The sequence below is a fragment of the Ranitomeya imitator genome, chromosome 2 (genome assembly GCF_032444005.1).
Source record: "Ranitomeya imitator isolate aRanImi1 chromosome 2, aRanImi1.pri, whole genome shotgun sequence".
In the NCBI taxonomy this organism is placed as follows: Eukaryota; Metazoa; Chordata; class Amphibia; order Anura; family Dendrobatidae; genus Ranitomeya; species Ranitomeya imitator.
Genome location: NC_091283.1, coordinates 650,825,575 through 650,847,704, shown reverse-complemented (window position 1 = coordinate 650,847,704; position 22,130 = coordinate 650,825,575). Strand labels below are relative to the sequence as shown.

At 42.4% G+C, this 22,130-nt stretch overlaps 1 protein-coding gene across 2 annotated transcripts in view; it reads right to left on the bottom strand.

The window, feature by feature from the left end:
* LOC138667073 (oocyte zinc finger protein XlCOF6-like) overlaps window positions 1-22,130 on the bottom strand; it is a 118,711-nt gene that overhangs the window by 14,919 nt on the left and 81,662 nt on the right. The window contains exons 3-6 of one of the 2 annotated variants that reach the window (XM_069755342.1): window positions 10,647-10,808; window positions 7,352-7,475; window positions 7,145-7,242; window positions 6,867-6,978 (exon numbers count right to left, since the gene is read on the bottom strand). In XM_069755342.1, the coding sequence (XP_069611443.1) occupies window positions 6,867-6,978; window positions 7,145-7,242; window positions 7,352-7,475; window positions 10,647-10,808 (496 nt within the window). The remainder of the gene's footprint in view (window positions 1-6,866; window positions 6,979-7,144; window positions 7,243-7,351; window positions 7,476-10,646; window positions 10,809-22,130) is intronic. The other variant, XM_069755343.1, reaches the window with a different exon arrangement.

Here is a 22,130-nt window from a genome sequence, read left to right as displayed (position 1 = left end):
CATCCCGAGATCTCAATATTTTCGTTACTTACAACTGAGATCGGCCTTTCAGTCGTACATGAGAAATACGAGCACAGATCGAACCATCTCGTTTTTACCCGATAGGAATTCTTAATTCGCAAGGTCCTCAGGGCCTTATCTCCTCTTTGTATACCTATATGCTATCAGTGGGAACTGGGTCCGCTTTAAGATCTGTTAGGGGAAAATGGGAGGGACTTATCCTTGATGTACAAGAAGAGGAATAGGAAGAAATTCTAGAATCCCCTCTCAGGGTGTCCCATCGATTAATAACAGGATGACCCAGTTATACATAATCTATCAATCATATTTGACTCCGATACGACTTTTCAGGATGGGTCGATTTCAATAATCAGAATGTTTACGATGCCACTCACCAGATGCAGATTTTATTCACATGATATGAAAGTGGCCCATCATCCTTCAATATTGGAAAGAGGTGACATCATTATTAACATCCCTATTGTCTACTCCTGTTCCTCTTGAGCCGTTAGTTTGTCTGTTTGGGGTATGGGATGAGGAGGCTTGGGATCGGGATTTTTCTACGGGAAAGAGAAGGTATTGGCATTACGGTGGATGGGGGGGGGATCGTGTCCCTCCCTTAGAACCTGGATTGAGTTAGTGAACTCCGTTATCCCAGTAAATTCTCAGTTCCTCAGTTATTTGGTAAAATCTGGGATAGATGGAACTCCTCTCACCTTACTCTATAAATTCATAATGATTGAGTATCAATGCAAGGGATTTGGCTTTTTGCGCTGGGGACATTGCACGGAGAAAAATATAAGGAATAGTGTTCAATGGCGGAATAGTAGTAGTTACTATAGATATAGTTTTAGGTGTAGTTTTGGAATTTTTTATATTTTTAGTTCCATGTTTCCATCCATATGGTTCATGTGATGTAAATGATTTGATATACACAGTTGTTATAAATCTCATTCTGGATATAAATAAGGGTAAACACCCTACTTTATACAAACAACGTATGCTCTGTATTATGTGCAATAATAATAATACAAATGTGTATACTGTATTACTTTATTTTATGGCTAATAAACTAATTTAAAAAATTTCTAGCACCATTGGTATCCGAGAAACTAATTACTGCTTACCCCCGTTGCATAGCCAGGTCATGTTTGGTCTTAATAGAATGCTAATCTCAAAACAAGATCAATGGTAATTCTGTCGTCGCTATACAAGGTTGCATCCTGGCGGATATGAATGTTCCGTAACTGAGCCCCTCTGATATTGTAGGAGTGGAGTCCATAGCTCCGCCCACTCAGTGATGTTATGACCAGGGGTATAAGTGAGTGGGAGCTCATTTAAAACTAGACTTTGTCCGGAACTGGGAAGTGGTATATAAATAAATCCCCTTCAGAAAAGAATCGGGGCCAACCAAACAACCCTGGTTCATGAAAGTCATCTTCAAAGGGGGTTGTGCTAACCATAAAAATTACATTTAACGAAGCACAAAAGCTGGAAAGAAATGGTTTTGTAATTTACAGTTACCGTATATACTAGAGCATAAGCCGACCCGAGTATAAGCCGACCCCCCTAATTTTGCCACAAAAAACTGGGAAAACTTATTGACTCGTGAATTTCAAAAATAAAAATAGATGCTCCATGCTGTTCATTATGGCCCCATAGCTGTGCCATATAGTGCTCTGCGCCGTTCATTATTTCCCCATAGATGTACCATAGAAAGCTGTGCCATATAGTGCTCTGCGCCATTCATTATTGCCCCATAGCTGTGCCATATAGTGCTCTGCACCGTTCATTGTTGCCCCATAGCTGTGCCATATAGTGCTCTGCGCCGTTCATTATTGCCCCAGAGCTGTGCCATATAGTGCTCTGCACCGTTCATTGTTGCCCCATAATAATAATAATAATAATCTTTATTTTTATATAGCGCTAACATATTCCGCAGCGCTTTACAGTTTTTCACACATTATCGTCACTGTCCCCCAATGGGGCTCACAATCTAGAATCCCTATCAGTATGTCTTTGGAATGTGGGAGGAAACCGGAGTGCCCGGAGGAAACCCACGCAAACACGGAGAGAACATACAAACTCTTTGCAGATGTTGTCCTGGGTGGGATTAGAACCCAGGACCCCAGCGCTGCAAGGCTGCTGTGCTAACCACTGCGCCACCGTGCCGCCCATAGCTGCCATATAGTGCTCTGCACCGTTCATTATTGCCCCATAGATGTGCCATATAGTGCTCTGCACCGTTCATTATTGCCCCATAGCTGTGCCATATAGTGCTCTGCACCGTTCATTATTGCCCCATAGCTGTGCCATATAGTGCTCTGCACCGTTCATTGTTGCCCCATAGCTGCCATATAGTGCTCTGCACCGTTCATTATTGCCCCATAGATGTGCCATATAGTGCTCTGCACCGTTCATTATTGCCCCATAGCTGTGCCATATAGTGCTCTGCACCGTTCATTGTTGCCCCATAGCTGTCATATAGTGCTCTGCACCGTTCATTGTTGCCCCATAGCTGTGCCATATAGTGCTCTGCGCCGTTCATTATTGCCCCATAGCTGTGCCATATAGTGCTCTGCACCGTTCATTTTTGCCCCATAACTGTGCCATATAGTGCTCTGCTCCGTTCATTATTGCCCCATAGATGTGCCATATAGTGCTCTGCACCGTTCATTATTGCCCCATAGCCGTGCCATATAGTGCTCTGCACCGTTCATTATTGCCCCATAGATGTGCCATATAGTGCTCTGCGCCGTTCATTTTTGCCCCATAGCTCTGCCATATAGTGATCTGCACCGTTCATTATTGCCCCATAGCTGTGCCATATATTGCTCTGCGCCGTTCATTTTTGCCCCATAGATGCTCCGTATAAAGCTGTGCCATTGCTGCTGCAATAAAAAAAAAACAACACATACTCACCTCTCTTGCTTGCAGCTCCCAGCGTCTCGTCCCGGCATCTCTCCGCACTGACTGATCCCGGCGTGTGGAACGCGGACAGGTGAATATTACATACTTACCTGCTCCCGTCGTCCCGCTCCATCTGCCTGTCACACGGTCTTCGGTGCCGCAGCCTCTTCCTCTATCAGCGGTCACCGGCACAGCTGATTAGAGAAATGAATATGCGGCCCCACCCCTATGGGAGGTGGAGCCGCATATTCATTTCTCTAATCAGCGGTCCCACGTGACCGCTGAACAGGGGAAGAGCTGCAGCACCGAAGACCGTGGGACGGGCAGAGGGAGCGTCAGGAGCGCCAGGACTAGGTGAGTATGCCTCAGCGCCCTCTCCCCCTCACCCGCCCACCGTGACTCGAGTATAAGCCGAGAGGGGCACTTTCAGCCCAAAATTTTGGGCTGAAAATCTCGGCTTACACTCGAGTATATACGGTATTAAAAATTATGCTCTATTCAAAACACAACAAGTTTTCATCTGCTGAAGTATGCTCTCTGGTGCTCACTGGCGACATTCCGTCTGCAAACTTTATCCATCCTCAGAGTGGCCGATCAGCTGACCGAGCTTGTGTAGTACCTGTCATCATAAGACGTCCCTCCAACTTCCTACCGCTTTTATGCAAAAAAGTGCTCCCTTCCTGCGCTCATACAGGTCACAGATCTGACAGCGCAGGGAGCAGATAGCTGAGAAACACGCTTGCTTCAGATGCTTACTGCGCTCACAAAGCTCTGTGAAGCAGAAAATCCTCACAAAAAGGTCAGACCTGTGTGAACACCGGCAGAGGGGGTGGGGGTGGAGAATCACTGACACTTCTGTGCTTTCAGGAATCTGCTCCCTTCGCCCTCAGACCGGTGTGAGGTGAGAGCAGGAAGTATACGAGGTGTATACTGGGAGTGGGGAGCTGGGGGACCTTTTATGATGTCAGGTACGGTGCAAGCTCGGTCAGCTGATCGGCCACTGGGAGGATGGATAAAGATTGCAGACGGAATAACGTCAGGGAGTATACTTCAGTAGATGAAAGTATGATTTCTCATTTTCCCCCAGTTCTTTTTAGGGACCACATCGCATTTGAAGTCGCTTTGATGGTCTATATGATAGAAGATACCCAAAAGTAACACCATTCTAATAACTGCACCCCTCAAGGTGCTCAAAACCACATTCAAGAAGTTTATTAACCCTTCAGGTGCTTCACAAGAAGCTTTAGAATGTGGAAAAAAAATGAACATTTCACTTTTTTCACAAAAAAATTAATTCATATCCAATTTTTTTTTATTCTGCCAAAGGTAACAGCAAAAAAAATTGACCCCAAAATTTGATGTGTAATTTCTACTGAGCATGCCAATACCCAATATGAGGGAGAAAGCCACTGTTTGGGCGCACGGCAGAGCTTGGATGGAAAGGAGCGCCATTTGACTTTTAGAATGCAAAATTTGCAGGAACAATTGGGGGACACAATACCATTCCACATGTGGTAAAATTGGTAAGGCAGTTCTATTGTTCGGGTCAGTACGATTACAGTGATACCTCATTTATATATTTTTTAATGTATTGGCCCTTTTACACAATAAAAACTACTTTATAGAAAAAAATATTTTTTGCATCACTTTATTCTGAGAGCTATAACTTATATTTTTCTGCTGATGTAGCTGTATGGCGGCTTGTTTTTTTGAGGGGCAAGATGGCGTTTTCAGAGGTACCATTTTTATTTATATCCATCTTTTTCATCGCGTATTGCTCTTTGTTTGGAAGGTATGATGATCAAGCATTGTTTTCTGCCTCGTTTTTTATTTATTTGTTTTTACGGTGTTCACTGAAGGGGTTAACTAGTGGGACCAAATGTGCAGTTTTTTTATTATTTACATAAATAATTGTATTTGTTGGAAAAAAAAAAAAAATATATATATATATATATATATATATATTTTCCTTCAATTAGGGATTTTTTAAACAAATATTTGTACATTTTGAGATGATAGATAGATAGATAGACATTTCTTTTTACATTGTCATGGCCAGTATGGCACATTACTATATAACAGATCAGTGATCTGACAGACAGGCCCTGAAGGACCCCATGGCCATCTTGGAGTCGGGAGTCTCCCTGGAGACCTTCAGGACAACGCGATCGCACTATTGGCATGTATAGAGGGAAAAATATGTTTTTTTGGATAAGCATCTATATCGCATTTTTTAACGCATGTACAGTTCCTGGTTTGAGTTTTGGACCCTTTTGTGAATACTGGCACCAAAATTTTCAATGCACCTGTGGAAAAGATGCTGGGATTGTGTAATCATTTCGGCTACGTTCCCACTATCCGAATGTAGCAGCGCTGTGGACGCAGCATATTTTCGCTGCGTTCTATTGAAAACAAGCAAATCCACATTTTTTTCACTGAACTGTGCGGATTTAGCGCATCCAATACATTCTATTAATGTAATTTCTGTTATGAAGACTACCGTCTCTGCAAGAGAAATTGACATGCTGCCACATGTCATTCTCTGCGGATGATCCACAGGCGCTCATTTACACATGGTGGACATGGGGTTTCTAGAATATAGGTTCCGTTCTTTCACTTTTTCCTCCCCTTCTTCCAAGAGCCATAACTTTTTTTATTTTCCCGCTGACAAAGCCATGTGAGCACTTGTTTTTTGAGGTACTAGTTGTACAAAATATGGTCTCCATTTTATCATATCGTTTACTGGAAAATGGTAAAAAAAAATTCAAGTTATGTGATTGCGGGGAAAAAAAAACAAATTCCACAATTGTTTTTTGCTGCTTTCTCAGTGCTCATTGTGCAGTTCCAATGACCTGCAAACATGAATGTCCAGGTCAGTACAATTACGATTCCAAACTTGCATTTTTTTTTTTTTATTTAAGTGGTGAGAAATTTTTTTTTTCAATTTCATAAAAAACAAAACAAAAAAACCCACCACAATAATTAGCTTGAGCTGCCATTTAAAAAAAAATACGTGTAAAATGTTTATGTTTTGATCAATGGAGCAGTGTTAGGGCTCTTTTGCCAGGTAACCTGATGGTTTTAATAATATTATTTTCAGGTATATATGAAGCTGTGATCGCTTCCTGTTGCTTATTTTGTAGAATTTATAACTAAAGACACATGCTTCTGGCATTTCGATTTTTCTTCACTTGAATGGGTTTACAAATTGGGCTAATATTATATTTTCATAGATCAGACTTTTCGGACTACATTGATATCAAGTGTGTGTATTTTGTATTTTTTTTTTACAATTCTTTATTGATAGATGTGTGTGTGTGTGTATATATATATATATATATATATATATATATATATATATATATATATATATATATACACATATATACACACACACACACATACACACATGCATGCATACATACAGACACACACACATTTTATTTATTTTTTTTTAAATAAAAAAATGTTCGTTTTACTGTGTCAGTCACCTTGGGGGTCGGTCTTGAACCTGCGATCGTATGATCTTTCAACTATATACAGTAACACCACAGCATTACTGTATATAGAAAAAGTCATTGTTTCTGTGGTGTAGAGCTAAAGGCTGGGCGTCATAGAGGAGATCATATGACAGGCACGGTTCCATGCTATCACATCACAGGAAAGCTGATGGTGCCCAAACCGATGAAGTTTTGGCGCTTAAATGCCACTGTCAGCAATTGACAACAGCAGCGATCAACAGGTACACTGACCACAGCTGTTAGAAGCAGATGTCAGCTGTATAATACAGCTGCCATCTGCCCTTTGTGGAGCGACTCTGCTTCTGAGCCTGCTACAAAGTCCATGATACGTTACATGACGGCTATATCCGTTCATTGGGCGTTAAGGGCTTTTCTTTTTTTCATTTGCTTTTTCCAGCTCAGTGTCCCTTCATGCTTTTAATGCTTGTCACTTACTTGTGCTGATATTTGTAGGCATTTCCTCCTCCTTACACCGCTGACTATCGTCCATATAGATTTCTTTTTCTTTTCTCATAACTTCACAATGAATAACATCCAGTTCTTCAACCTAATTCCCAGTGTATATGTGTGAAAATTAATGTACAAACAAGAAGAGAGCTGAAGAAGTTTATCAGAACATTTTATAAAATAAGAACTGTACCCATTGGCTACAAAGACAAAAAAAAAAGTATGTACAAGATCACTTACAGCATTTGGTGTGATCTCTGATCTACCTTATGATCCTGAAGGCCATTATGATTTTCCTCTGTACCATTATCTGCAACAAGGGGATAAGAAAATCTGAATGGTGTGTTCTTCATACTGAATGTATCTGTAGGAAAAGCACGATGAGTCACTGAAAACATTGCCGATAGGCTATTATCATGTAAAAATATTCCACGGAGATCTCTACTCTGCAATCAATGAAAGTTTCTGCTTACACATTGATGTAACGGGCTGGTGATCCTCCATCATGATGTCCTTGTAAAGATCTTTGTGTCCTTCTATGTACTCCCACTCCTCCAGGGAGAAATTGACCGTGATGTCTTGACATCTTATAGGAACCTGATGTACACAAACGATAAAGACTCAGTGGGGAAACAACTCAACCGCTATTTCTTTGGACCAATTCTTTGTATGCCAATTTTTTTTTTTGTTAAGAAGATAGCTCCAAAACATTAACGTTATACCTTCTTTAACCAGACATTGTACACATTATCTAATGTCTTTCTATGTAATGAATTCAAATGCTCACAAAGGAAATGATCTGCTGAATAAAAAAATTAAAGTAGAGATGATCGAATAAATTAGAGTGGAATTGAATTCTACTTGAATTTTACAAAAATCTGCATTCAATAAAATGTGGATTTTTTTGGTAACTCGATCCAGCGCCAGATTCAGCAAAATGCCAACTATTGGCCGCAAATTTTTCTGAACCATAAGAGGACAAAATGTTAAAGTAAAAAAAATATATCTTATATTCACCTCTCTGGTCCCTCAGCTCCTCACCACTACCCGTTTGGTCCCTGTTTGGATCAGCATCGGTAAAATTTCCGAGTTTGCAAGGCCCATGCCATGATGTATAATATCACCGCGAGCACATGAGCAGAACCTGCAGGCCCAGGGATTTACCGTATATACTCGAGTATAAGCCGAGATTTTCAGCCCATTTTTGGGGGCTGAAAGTTTCCCTCTCGGCTTATACTCGAGTCATACCCAGTGGTCGGCAAGGGAGGGGGAGCGGCAGCTGTCTAATCATACTCACCTGCTCCTGGTGCGGTGCCTGCTTCTTCGGGCGCTGACAGCTTCTTCCTGTATTGAGCGGTCACATGGTACCGCTCAATATAGTAATGAATATGCGGCTCCACCCCTATGGGAGTGGAGTCGGGTCCATATTCATTACTGTAATGAGCGGTACCATGTCACTGCTCAATACAGGAAGAAGCTGTCAGCGCACGGAGAAGCAGGGACTGCGCCAGGAGCAGATGAGTATGGGGGCAGGGAGTCTGCAGGACAGAAATACTAGAGATTTGTGCTGTTATCTTACTTCATTCTGGGTGAAGTTATACAAGAAGCAATGTAAGATAGATTCTTGTGTATTATGCAGTAGCAGGAATAGGCTGTAAACAGTAACTGAAGTAAATCTTGTCATATCAGTGTGTTGTGGCTTTCTGTGTGTGCACAATACAAGGAGATATTCAGATAAACCCTTTAATAACAGGTGATTACTTTTTTGTAGATTAATTCTTTCTAAGAAGCAATGTCCTCCTTTTGCAGATTAACCTTTTGAGCCATAATCCTAGCCCCCAATCATCCCGGATTCAGCGGGACTGTCCCGATTCAAGTGTGCAGTTCTGCCGTCCCAACAGGTCAGGGCTTTGTCCCATGACTTCTAATACTCCCTTCTCGCCGACTTTGTCATCGCTCCATGGCTCCTCCTCCAGGGTGGAGTGGGGGGCACATCTTTCTGCTGTATCATAAATTATTCCCTTCTCTTGTGATCTGGCGTGCTCAATAGTGATGAGCGAGTGTACTCGTTGCTCGAGATTTCCCGAGCACGCTCGGGTGGTCTCCAAGTATTTGTTAGTGTTCGGAGATTTAGTTTTCATCACCGCAGCTAAATGATTTACAGCTAATTGCCAGGCTGAATACATGTGGGGGTTGCCTGGTTGCTAGGGAATCCCCACATGTATTCAAGCTGGCTTTTAGATGTAAATCATTCAGCTGAGGTGATGAAAACTATATATCCGAATACTAAAATACTCGGAAATCACCCGAGCGTGCTCAGGAAATCTCAAGCAATGAGTATACTTGCTCATCACTAGTGCTCAAGACTCAAACTTGCAATCTCATGTTCACAGGCAGCAGCTCTAACTATGAGTCACAGCACACAATGATAAATATGGGAGAATTTGTTAATCTTGAGATGTATTGCAGGCAGTGACCCCAGAAGCAAATGATACAGGTACACAGAGATACATTGTATATAGTAGTGCATTTCCATGTCCCTGTATTCTAAAAGGTGAAGACGTCAGATTTGTTTTGTTCCTATAAAAATAATTACAAAAATGAGTCTCCCCAGGACTTAAACCCACAACCTATATATTTGCAGGCAGGGGCAAAAGCTATTTAGTAACAGGCTCCAGAGATGTCACTTGGGAAGGTATTGCATACTTGATCTGTGTTGCAGCCACTAACTAAACAGGCAGATTATACTGATACATAGAGATACATTTTACAAAGAAATAAACTGTTATGTCCTGTATTCTAGAGGGAGAATACAATTTTTTTTCTTCCCATAAAATTACTAAAAAGTAATGAAAATAATTTACAATAATTTCATTTTTATTTAACTTTTTTTTTAAAATTATAAACATCGCAAATAACACAGACATATTTGGTGTCACTGTAATAGTAAAAACTCGCACAGCACAGAGATCAGATTACTTATGGGATAGGTATATGGTATAAAAATGTGCATTATTGATATTTTTTCTCTATTAAACCCTTAAAAAAGTAATAAAAACGTAACACTAACGGCGTGTGCACATGTTGGGTAACTCCAGTGTTTTTTCTGAGCTAAGAGCTAACATCTAAGATGGATGAATAGGATAGGTTCTCATGGATCCATAGAAGTGTGGCTGAGTAAAGCAGCAACTGAATAGAATTGTTTTGTGATTATTATCAATCATAAAAACAATACAACATATTGGTATATTATGGATTATAATACTTGTATTGATTATTTTCTTTGCTAGTTCCTTTCCTTTTTCATTCATAAAGGTGTTAAACAAAAGGCGAGAACTAATAAAGAAAATAGTCTAATATTCCAGTATGTCACGTTGCGATTTTCCAGCTATGTGTCAGCTTTATAGAAACAGGTTTTGTTTTAGCTACAAGAAACCCAGGCTTAGCCTGCAGATATTGTTAAGAGTGTCCAACACTACAAGGCAGCAGAGCTGGGCTGCTCTGGCTCCATTCAGTGTGTACATCAGAGCACTGGCAGAACAGATTACAGCTGATGATTCGGGGTGCTCGGTGGTAGACCCCCTCCATTTTGATAGTGATGACCTTGAAGAGGATAGTTCATCAATATCTTAAATCTGGAAACCCCTTTAAGTAATAAACAGTCACAGAGAGGTGTGATGCTTGCAGCACGGCCTGATAAAACCATCACATTGTGAGGTTATCACCTGACACACAATGATCCAATCATTATCTATACACCTTACTCACCTCTCCAGTTAGCAGATGAATGATCTTGTTGGTGAGTTCCAGGATCTTCTGCTCATTGATTCTGTCATTCATCAGGGCATGAGGTGGAAGCTTCATTATAGGGACCTGGCTGCTGCTCCATCCCTCATCCTCATCAGATATCGTCTTAACTACAATGTAATCCTTTGCAAGGGGAGACACATTGATTTAGGTTTACACATTTTTCAGTTTCCTGATCATATTCCTTTTATTTCATGCAAGGAAAAAAGAAAAAAGGGTAATGCCATTCACCACCTCACAAATAATAAAAATGTTTCATATCATATTAAAATATACATTATTAACCCCTTCACCCCGAAGCCTGTTTTCAACTTCCTGACCAGGCCATTTTTTTCACTTCTGACCACTGTCACTTTATGAGGTCATAACTCTGAAACGCTTCAACGGATCCTAGTGATTCTGAGAATGTTTTCTTGTGACATATTGTACTTTATGATAGTGGTAAAATTTCTTCAATATGACTTATGGTTATTTGTGGAAAAAAATATGGAAATTTTGCGAAAATGTTGAAAATTTAACAATTTTTGAATATTGAATTTGTATGCCCTTAAATCAGAGAGATATGTCACAAAAATTAGTTCATAAATAACATTTCCCACATGTGTACTATACATCAGCACAATTTTGGAACCAAAATATTTTTTGGTCAGGAAGTTATGAGGGTTAAAAGTTGACCTGCGATTTTTCAATAAAATTTAGGAAACCATTTTCTTTAGGGACCACCTCACACTTGAAGTCACTTTGAGGGGTCTAGATAACAGAAAATACCCAAAAGTGACACCATTCCAAAAACTGCATCCCTCATGGTACTCAAAACCACATTTAAGAAATTAACCCTTCGGGTGCTTCACAGGAGCTGAAGCAATGTGGAAGGAAAAAACGAACATGAACTTTTTAGTCACAAAAATGATCATTCGGCAACAATTTGTTTATTTTCACAAGGGTAAAAGGAGAAAATGATCCACTAAAGTTGGTGAGCAATTTCTCCTGAATACGCCGATACCCCATATGTGGGGGAAAACCACTGTTTGGGCACACAGCAGGGCTCGGAAGGGAAGGAGCGCCTTTTGACTTTTTGAAGGCAAAATTGGCTGGAATTGAGAGTGGACGCCATGTCGCGTTTGAAGAGCCCCTGATGTGCCTAAACATTGGAAAACCCCCATAAGTGACCCCACTTTGGAAATCAGACTCTTTAACAAACTTATGTAGCTGTGTGGTGAGCACTTTGAACCCCCAGGTGCTTCACAGAAGTTTATAACTTCCCCTCTCCCTCTCCCCATCTTCCCCTCTCCCCATCTGCTTCTCACCTTTTATCTCTATCCTCCTCTTTCGGCCTCTCGCAGCATATTAACTCTCCAACGCATGAAGATGGAAACTCCCTTGACTTGGTCTTCTCCCGGCTTTGCTCAGTGGATGATTTCACAAACTCCCCTTTCCCTCTCTCTGACCACAACCTCCTTTCATTCTCTATCAAGAACTGCCATCCAGCTCAGGTCACCCCCATTTTCCACACTTATAGAAACATACAGGCCATTAACACCCAGAAACTTATGAAGAACCTGCAGTCCTCATTGGCCCCAATCTTCTCCATCTCATGTCCTGATTCTGCTCTGAAGCATTACAATGAAACACTGCAAAGTGCTCTGGATGAAGCTGCTCCTCCTATACATAAAACAACTCGGCACAGACGGCAACAACCGTGGCACACGCTGCAAACACGTTTCCTGCAGCGGTGCTCCAGGTGCGCAGAACGTCTGTGGAGAAAATCTAATCTACCCGAAGACTTCATCCATTATAAGTTCATGCTAAAGACATACAATTCTGCCCTTCACCTCTCCAAACAAACCTATTTCAACATCCTCATCACCTCCCTGTCCAATAACCCTAAACGTCTCTTTGACACGTTCCAGTCCCTACTCAACCCAAGAGAGCAGGCCCCAACCACGGATCTCCGCGCTGACGATCTGGCCAATTACTTCAAAGAAAAAATTGACCACATTCGACAGGAAATCATCTCCCAATCTCTTCATACCATGCACTGTCCTCCCTCCCCCACTGCATCTAGTTCACTCTCTGACTTTGAACCAGTTACAGAAGAAGAACTAAGCAAGCTCCTTGCATCCTCTCGCCCAACCACTTGCACCAGTGACCCCATTCCGTCACATCTCCTCCAGTCCCTTTCCCCGGCTGTCACCTCTCACCTAACAAAAATATTCAACCTTTCCCTCACTTCCGGTATTTTTCCCTCCTCATTTAAGCATGCCATCATACATCATTACTTAAAAAACCATCCCTCGACCAAAACTGTGCCGCTAATTATAGACCTGTCTCTAATCTTCCCTTCATCTCTAAACTCCTCGAACGCCTGGTCCACTCCCGTCTTACCCGCTATCTCTCAGATAACTCTCTTCTAGACCCTCTTCAATCTGGCTTCCGCTCTTTACACTGTACTGAAACTGCCCTCACTAAAGTCTCTAATGACCTACTAACAGCTAAATCTAATGGTCACTACTCCATGCTTATTCTTTTGGATCTCTCTGCAGCATTCGATACTGTGGATCATCAGCTCCTCCTCACTATGCTCCGCTCCATCGACCTCAAGGACACCGTTCTCTCCTGGTTCTCCTCCTATCTCTCTGACCGATCCTTCACTGTATGTTTTGCTGGTTCCTCCTCCTCTCACCTTCCCCTTACTGTTGGGGTTCCTCAAGGATCAGTCCTAGGCCCCCTTCTCTTCTCGTTGTATACTGCCCCTATTGGACAAACAATCAGTAGATTTGGTTTCCAGTACCATCTCTATGCTGATGACACCCAATTATACACTTCTGCTCCTGATATCTCGCCTGCCTTATTAGAAAACACCAGTGATTGTCTTACCGCTGTCTCTAACATCATGTCCTCCCTCTATCTGAAACTAAACCTGTCAAAAACTGAACTCCTCGTGTTCTCTCCTTCTACTAACCTACCTTTGCCTGACATTGCCATCTCCGTGTGCGGTTCCACCATTACTCCAAAGCAACATGCCTGCTGCCTTGGGGTCATCCTTGATTCTGACCTTTCATTCACCCCCCACATCCGATCACTGGCTCGCTCTTCTTATCTGCATCTCAAAAACATTTCTAGAATTCGCCCTTTTCTTAATTTCGACTCTGCAAAAACTCTTACTGTTTCACTTATTCATTCTCGTCTGGACTATTGTAACTCTCTACTAATCGGCCTCCCTCTTACCAAACTCTCCCCGCTCCAATCTGTCCTGAATGCTGCTGCCAGGATCATATTCCTCACCAACCGTTACACCGATGCCTCTACCTTGTGCCAGTCATTACACTGGTTACCCATCCACTCCAGAATCCAGTACAAAACTACTACCCTCATCCACAAAGCACTCCATGGCTCAGCACCACCCTATATCTCCTCTCTGGTCTCGGTCTACCACCCTACCCGTGCCCTCCGCTCCGCTAATGACCTCAGGTTAGCATCCTCAATAATCAGAACCTCCCACTCCCGTCTCCAAGACTTTACACGTGCTGCGCCGATTCTTTGGAATGCACTACCGAGGTTAATGCGATTAATCCCCAATCCCCACAGTTTTCAGCGTGCCCTAAAAACTCATTTGTTCAGACTGGCCTACCGCCTCAATGCATTAATGTAAGGATCCCTGTGTGGCCTATTTTAACCCCTTCCCGACCTTTGACGCATACGCTGCGTCATGAAAGTCGGTGCCATTCCGACCCATGACGCAGCATATGCGTCATGGAAAGATCGCGTCACTGCAGATCGGGTGAAAGGGTTAACTCCCATTTCACCCGATCTGCAGGGACAGGGGGAGTGGTAGTTTAGCCCAGGGGGGGTGGCTTCACCCCCTCGTGGCTACGATCGCTCTGATTGGCTGTTGAAAGTGAAACTGCCAATCAGAGCGATTTGTAATATTTCACCTAAAAAAATGGTGAAATATTACAATCCAGCCATGGCCGATGCTGCAATATCATCGGCCATGGCTGGACACACTAATGTGCACCCACCCCACTCCTCCGATCGCCCCCCCAGCCCCCCGATCTGTGGTCTGCTCCCCTCGGTCCTGTGCTCCGCTCCCCCGTCCTCCTGCCCGCTCCCCCCGTGCTCCAATCACACCCCCCGTGCTCCAATCACACCCCCCGTGCTCCAATCAAACCCCCCGCACTCCGATCCCCCCCCCCGCACAGCGATCCCCCCCGTGCTCCGATCCACCCGCCCGCACAGCGATCCCCCACTCCGTGCTCCAATCCACCCCCCCGTGTTCCGATCCACCCCCCGTGCCCTGATCTCCCCCCCCCTTATACTTACCTGGCCTCCCGGGGACCGTCCGTCTTCTTTCCTGGGCGCCGCCATCTTCCAAAATGGCGGGCGCATGTGCAGTGCGCCCGCCGAATCTGCCGGCCGGCAGATTCGTTCCAGAGTGAATTTTGATCACTGAGATAGGTTATATCTCAGTGATCAAAATAAAAAAAAAAAGTAAATGACCCCCCCCCACCCCTTTGTCACCCCCATAGGTAGGGACAATAAAAAAAATAAAATTATTTTTTTTTCCACTAAGGTTGGGGTAAGAACTAGGGTTAGGGTTAGGGTTTCGGTATGTGCACACGTATTCTGGTCCTCTGCGGATTTTTCCGCTGCGGATTTGATAAATCCGCAGTGCTAAACCGCTGCGGATTTATGGCGGATTTACCATGTTTTTTCTGCGCATTTCAATGCGGTTTTACAACAGCGATTTTCTATTTGAGCAGTTGTAAAACCGCTGCGGAATCCGCAGAAAGAAGTGACATGCTGCGGAATGTAAACCGCTGCGTTTCCGTGCAGTTTTTCTGCAGCATGTGTACAGCGATTTTTGTTTTCCATAGGTTTGCATTGAACTGTAAACTCATGGGAAACTGCTGCGGATCCGCAGCGTTTTCCGCAGCGTGTGCACATACCTTTATCCGCAGCAGAGTTCCATCAGGTTTACAGTACCATGTATGGAAAGCCAAATCCGCTGTGCCCATGGTGCGGAAAATACCGCGCGGGAACGCTGCGTTGTATTTTCCGCAGCATGTCAATTCTTTGTGCGGATTCCGCAGCGTTTTACACCTGTTCCTCAATAGGAATCCGCAGGTGAAATCCGGACAAAAAACACTGGAAATCCGCGGTAAATCCGCAGGTAAAACGCAGTGCCTTTTACCCGCGGATTTTTCAAAAATGGTGCTGAAAAATCTCATACAAATCCGCAACGTTGGCACATAGCCTTAGGGCTAGGGTTGGGTTGGAATTAGGGTTATGGTTAGGGGTGTGTTGGGGTTACGGGTGTGTTGGGGTTAGGGTTGTGATTAGGTTACGGCTACAGTTGGGATAAGGGTTAGGGGTGTGTTGGAGTTAGAATTGAGGGGTTTCCACTGTTTAGGCATATCAGGGGGTCTCCAAACGCAACATGGTGCCACCATTGATTCCAGCCAATCTTGTATTCAAAAAGTCAAATGGTGCTCCCTCACTTCCGAGCCCCGACGTGCACCCAAACAGTGGTTTACCCCCACATATGGGGTACCAGCATACTCCAGACAAACTGCGCAACAATTACTGGGGTCCAATTTCTCCTGTTACCCTTGTGAAAATAAAGAAATGCTTGCTAAAACATCATTTTTGAGGAAAGAAAAAAGAAAAATGATTTTTTATTTTCACGGCTCTGCGTTGTAAACGTCTGTGAAGCACTTGGGGGTTCAAAGTGCTCACCACATATCTAGATAAGTTCCTTGGGGGGGTCTAGTTTCTAAAATGGGGTCACTTGTGGGGGGTTTCTACTGTTTAGGCACATCAGGGGCTCTGCAAACGCAATGTGACGCCCGCAGACCATTCCATCAAAGTCTGCATTTCAAAAGTCACTACTTCCCTTCTGAGCCCCGACGTGTGCCCAAACAGTGGTTTACCCCCACACATGGGGTATCAGCGTACTCAGGAGAAACTGGACAACAACTTTTGGGGTCCAATTTCTCCTGTAACCCTTGGGAAAATAAAAAATTTTGGGCTAAATAATTATTTTTGAGGAAAGAAAACGTATTTATTATTTTCACGGCTCTGCATTATAAACTTCTATGAAGCACTTGGGGGTTCAAAGTGCTCACCACACATCTAGATAAGTTCCTTTCGGGGTCTAGTTTCCAAAATGGGGTCACTTGTGGGGGGTTTCTACTGTTTAGGCACATCAGGGGCTCTGCAAACGCAACGTGACGCCCGCAGAGCATTCCATCAAAGTCTGCATTTCAAAACGTCACTACTTCACTTCCGAGCCTCGGCATGTGCCCAAACAGTGGTTTACCCCCACATATGGGGTATCAGCGTACTCAGGAGAAACTGGACAACAACTTTTGGGATCCAATTTCTCCTGTTACCCTTGGGAAAATAAAAAATTCTGGGCTAAATAATTATTTTTGAGGAAAGAAAACGTATTTATTATTTTCACGGCTCTGCATTATAAACTTCTATGAAGCACTGAGGGGCGATCTAATAACCATGTATAAGTATATAAGGGGACAATACAAATATCTCGCTGAGGATCTGTTTATACCAAGGAAGGTGACGGGCACAAGGGGGCATTCTTTGCGTCTGGAGGAGAGAAGGTTTTTCCACCAACATAGAAGAGGATTCTTTACTGTTAGGGCAGTGAGAATCTGGAATTGCTTGCCTGAGGAGGTGGTGATGGCGAACTCAGTCGAGGGGTTCAAGAGAGGCCTGGATGTCTTCCTGGAGCAGAACAATATTGTATCATACAATTAGGTTCTGTAGAAGGACGTAGATCTGGGGATTTATTATGATGGAATATAGGCTGAACTGGATGGACAAATGTCTTTTTTCGGCCTTACTAACTATGTTACTATGTTACTATGTTACTTGGGGGTTCAAAGTGCTCACCACACATCAGATAAGTTCCTTTCGGGGTCTAGTTTCCAAAATGGGGTCACTTGTGGGGGGTTTCTACTGTTAAGCCACATCAGGGGCTCTGCAAACGCAACGTGACGCCCACAGAGCATTCCATCAAAGTCTGCATTTCAAAATGTCACTACTTCACTTCCGAGCCCCGGCATGTGCCCAAACAGTGGTTTACCCCCACATATGGGGTATCAGCGTACTCAGGAGAAACTGGACAACAACTTTTGGGGTCAAATTTCTCCTGTTACCCTTTGTAAAATAAAAAATTGCAGGCTAAAAGATCATTTTTGAGAAAATAATTTTTTTTTTTTATTTTCATGGCTCTGCGTTATAAACTTCTGTGAAGCACTTGGGGGTTCAAAGTCCTCACCACACATCCAGATTAGTTCCTTTGGGGGTCTAGTTTCCAAAATGGGGTCATTTCTGGGGGATCTCCAATGTTTAGGCACACAGGGGCTCTCCAAACGTGACATGGTGTCCGCTAATGATTGGAGCTAATTTTCCATTTAAAAAGCCAAATGGCGTGCCATCCCTTCCGAGCCCTGCCGTGCGCCCAAACAGTGGTTTACCCCCACATATGGGGTATCAGCGTACTCAGGACAAACTGGACAACAATATTTGGGGTCCAATTTCTCCTATTATCCTTGGCAAAATAGGAAATTCCAGGCTAAAAAATCATTTTTGAGGAAAGAAAAATTATTTTTTATTTTCATGGCTCTGCGTTATAAACTTCTGTGAAGCACCTGGGGGTTTAAAGTGCTCAATATGCATCTAGATAAGTTCCGTGGGGGTCTAGTTTCCAAAATGGGGTCACTTGTGGGGGAGCTCCAATGCATAGGCACACAGGGGCTCTCCAAACGCGACATGGTGTCCGCTAACAATTGGAGCTAATTTTCCATTCAAAAAGTCAAATGGCGCGCCTTCCCTTCCGAGCCCTGCCGTGTGCCCAAACAGTGGTTTACCCCCACATATGAGGTATCGGCGTACTCGGGAGAAATTGCCCAACAAATTTTATGATCCATTTTATCCTACTGCCCATGTGAAAATGAAAAAATTGAGGCGAAAAGAATTTTTTTGTGAAAAAAAAGTACTTTTTCATTTTTACAGATCAATTTGTGAAGCACCTGAGGGTTTAAAGTGCTCACTAGGAATCTAAATAAGTTCCTTGGGGGGTCTAGTTTCCAAAATGGGGTCACTTGTGGGGGAGCTCCAATGCATAGGCACACAGGGGCTCTCCAAACGCGACATGGTGTCCGATAACAATTGGAGCTAATTTTCCATTCAAAAAGTCAAATGGCGCGCCTTCCCTTCCGAGCCCTGCCGTGTGCCCAAACAGTGGTTTACCCCCACATATGAGGTATCGGCGTACTCGGGAGAAATTGCCCAACACATTTTAGGATCCATTTTATCCTGTTGCCCATGTGAAAATGAAAAAATTGAGGCTAAAAGATTTTTTTTGTGAAAAAAAAGTACTTTTTCATTTTTACGGATCAATTTGTGAAGCACCTGGGGGTTCAAAGTGCTCACTATGCATCTAGATAAGTTCCTTGGGGCGTCTAGTTTCCAAAATGGGGTCACTTGTGGGGGAGCTCCAATTTTTAGGCACACGGGGGCTCTCCAAACGTGACATGGTGTCCGCTAAAGAGTGGAGCCAATTTTTGATTCAAAAAGTCAAATGGCGCTCCTTCCCTTCCAAGCCCTGCCGTGCGCCCAAACAGTGGTTTACCCCCACATATGAGGTATCAGCGTACTTAGGACAAATTGGACAACAACTTTCGTGGTTCAGTTTCTCCTTTTACCATTGGGAAAATAAAAAAATTGTTGCTAAAAGATCATTTTTGTGACTAAAAAGTTAAATGTTCATTTTTTCCTTCCATGTTGCTTCTGCTGCTGTGAAGCACCTGAAGGGTTAATAAACTTCTTGAATGTGGTTTTGAGTACCTTGAGGGGTGCAGTTTTTAGAATGGTGTCACTTTTGGGTATTTTCAGCCATGTAGACCCCTCAAACTGACTTCAAATGTGAGGTGGTCCCTAAAAAAAATGGTTTTGTAAATTTCGTTGTAAAAATGACAAATCGCTGGTCAAATTTTAACCCTTATAACTTCCTAACAAAAAAAAATTTTGTTTCCAAAATTGTGCTGATGTAAAGTAAACATGTGGGAAATGTTATTTATTAACTATTTTGTGTCACATATCTCTCTGGTTTAACAGAATAAAAATTCAAAATGTGAAAATTGCGAAATTTTCAAAATTTTCGCCAAATTTCCGTTTTTATCACAAATAAACGCAGAATTTATTGACCTAAATTTACCACTAACATGAAGCCCAATATGTCACGAAAAAACAATCTCAGAACCGCTAGGATCCGTTGAAGCGTTCCTGAGTTATTACCTCATAAAGGGACACTGGTCAGAATTGCAAAAAACGGCAAGGTCTTTAAGGTCAAAATAGGCTGGGTCATGAAGGGGTTAAAAAAAAAAAATGTTCTCATTCACTTTATGCAGTTAATAGCCCTCTGTGTCTGTACTGTTACATACTTAGGCAGTTAACTGGTTCATGCAGCTTTACATGAACACCCGAGCCTTACACTATGGCTGGTCAGAATAACTATAGCATTTGTTACCATCCACCTCTCGTGTCTCCCCTTTTCCTCATAGATTGTAAGCTTGCGAGCAGGGCCCTCATTCCTCCTGGTATCTGTTTTGAACTGTATTCCTGTTATGCTGTAATGTCTATTGTCTGTGCAAGTCCCCTCTATAATTTGTAAAGCGCTGCGGAATATGTTGGCGCTATATAAATAAAAATTATTATTATTATTATTATAACAGAGCCGAGAAAAAAAAAAAAATACAAAACATTTTTTCCACAAAAATGATCTTTTAGCCCCAATTTTTTTTTTATTTTCACAAAGGTAACGGGAGAAAATAAACCACTAAAGTTGTTGCACATTTTCTCCTGAATATGCCGATACCCCATATGTGGGGGAAAACCACTGTTTGTGCACATGGGAGGGCTCAGAATGGAAGGAGTGCCGTTTTGGATTGCAGACTTTGATGGAATGGTCTGCAGACATCATGTTGCATTTGCAGAACCCCTGATGTGCCTAAACAGTGGAATTCTCACAAAAGTGACCCCATTTTGGAAACTAGACCTCCAAGGAATTTATTTAGATATGTGGTGAGCACCGTAAACCTCCAAGTGCCTCACAGAAAATTATAACGTTAAGTCATGAAAAAAAAAAAAAAAAAAAAAATCTCATTTTTTCCACAAAAATGATCTTTTAGCCCTAATTTTTTTTATTTTCACAAAGGTCACAGGAGAAAATAGACCACTAAAGGTGTTGCACATTTTCTCCAGAGTACGCCGATACCCCATATGTGGGGGAAAACCACTGTTTGTGTGCACGTCAGGGCTCAGAATGGAAGGAGTGACATGGAAGGGGCTCAGCCCCTTGTAGTGACATGCCAGGATGGTCTGCTGTCAGAAACAGCAGCCGTCCTTACCCGGTCACCGCACGATTCAGCGCGGTGAGCGGAAATAGCAGCGCCGTACTAGTACTGCGGTTTGCGGGAACGCATTACTAGTATGGCGCATGTCAGGAAGGTGTTAAAAAGTGATCCGATTTCTAAAAGCTAACTCAGGTGGTATTTGTCTTTAACAATTCTGTAAACACACACACACACACACAAAAAAAAAAGAAGAGCAGCTAATAGAACAGAACAAAAATGAAGCAAAATCACATTGTAAAGTTACCCAGTTTTCCCATGTTCCAGAAAAGCAAACTTTGGCTCCCAAACGCACAGGAAAATCAATTACAAAAAAAGCATAATCTGAGAGCTCCAGCTCTGTTATTTGTGTCAACAGTGCCGTTTAAGGTTTTTCTATTTTTCACTATTTTGCCTTTTTACACGTAAATTTATTTATTTTTTATGCAGGCTGAAAAAAAACAACAAAAAAAAAAAAAACAGCAGCTTTTGTATTTCTGTTTTAGTTGTTTCTATATTCTTCTTTTATGTTGTTCCCTATGAGGGTTATAAACCATTAGTTGTATACTACAGATTGTTACAGTTGTGATAATATTGTGTGTCATGTCTTTTTTTTCGTCAAATTGTTTGTTGGTTTTATGAATTTTTTTTAACCACTTCTCGACATTTGAAGTATTTATACCCCTCATGGTTGGGAAGGACTTCCCGAATGATGAGGTATACACATCAGGGTTCTTGTGTAAGTGCAGAACTACTAGTGCATTGCAATGCTTTATACCAGAGATCAGACTGCTAAAAGTGAACGTCCTATAGAGCTACAAAGTAGAAAAAAAAAAAAAAGTGTAAAAACAAATTGGAAAAAAAAAAAAAAATAAATAAAAATTATATATATTTGTACACAAGTATTTGTTAAAAAAACAACAAAACAAAAAAAGGTACATATACAGTACAGACAAAAAGTTTGGACACACCTTCTCATTTAAAGATTTTTCCGTATTTTCATGACTATGAAAATTGTAAATTCACA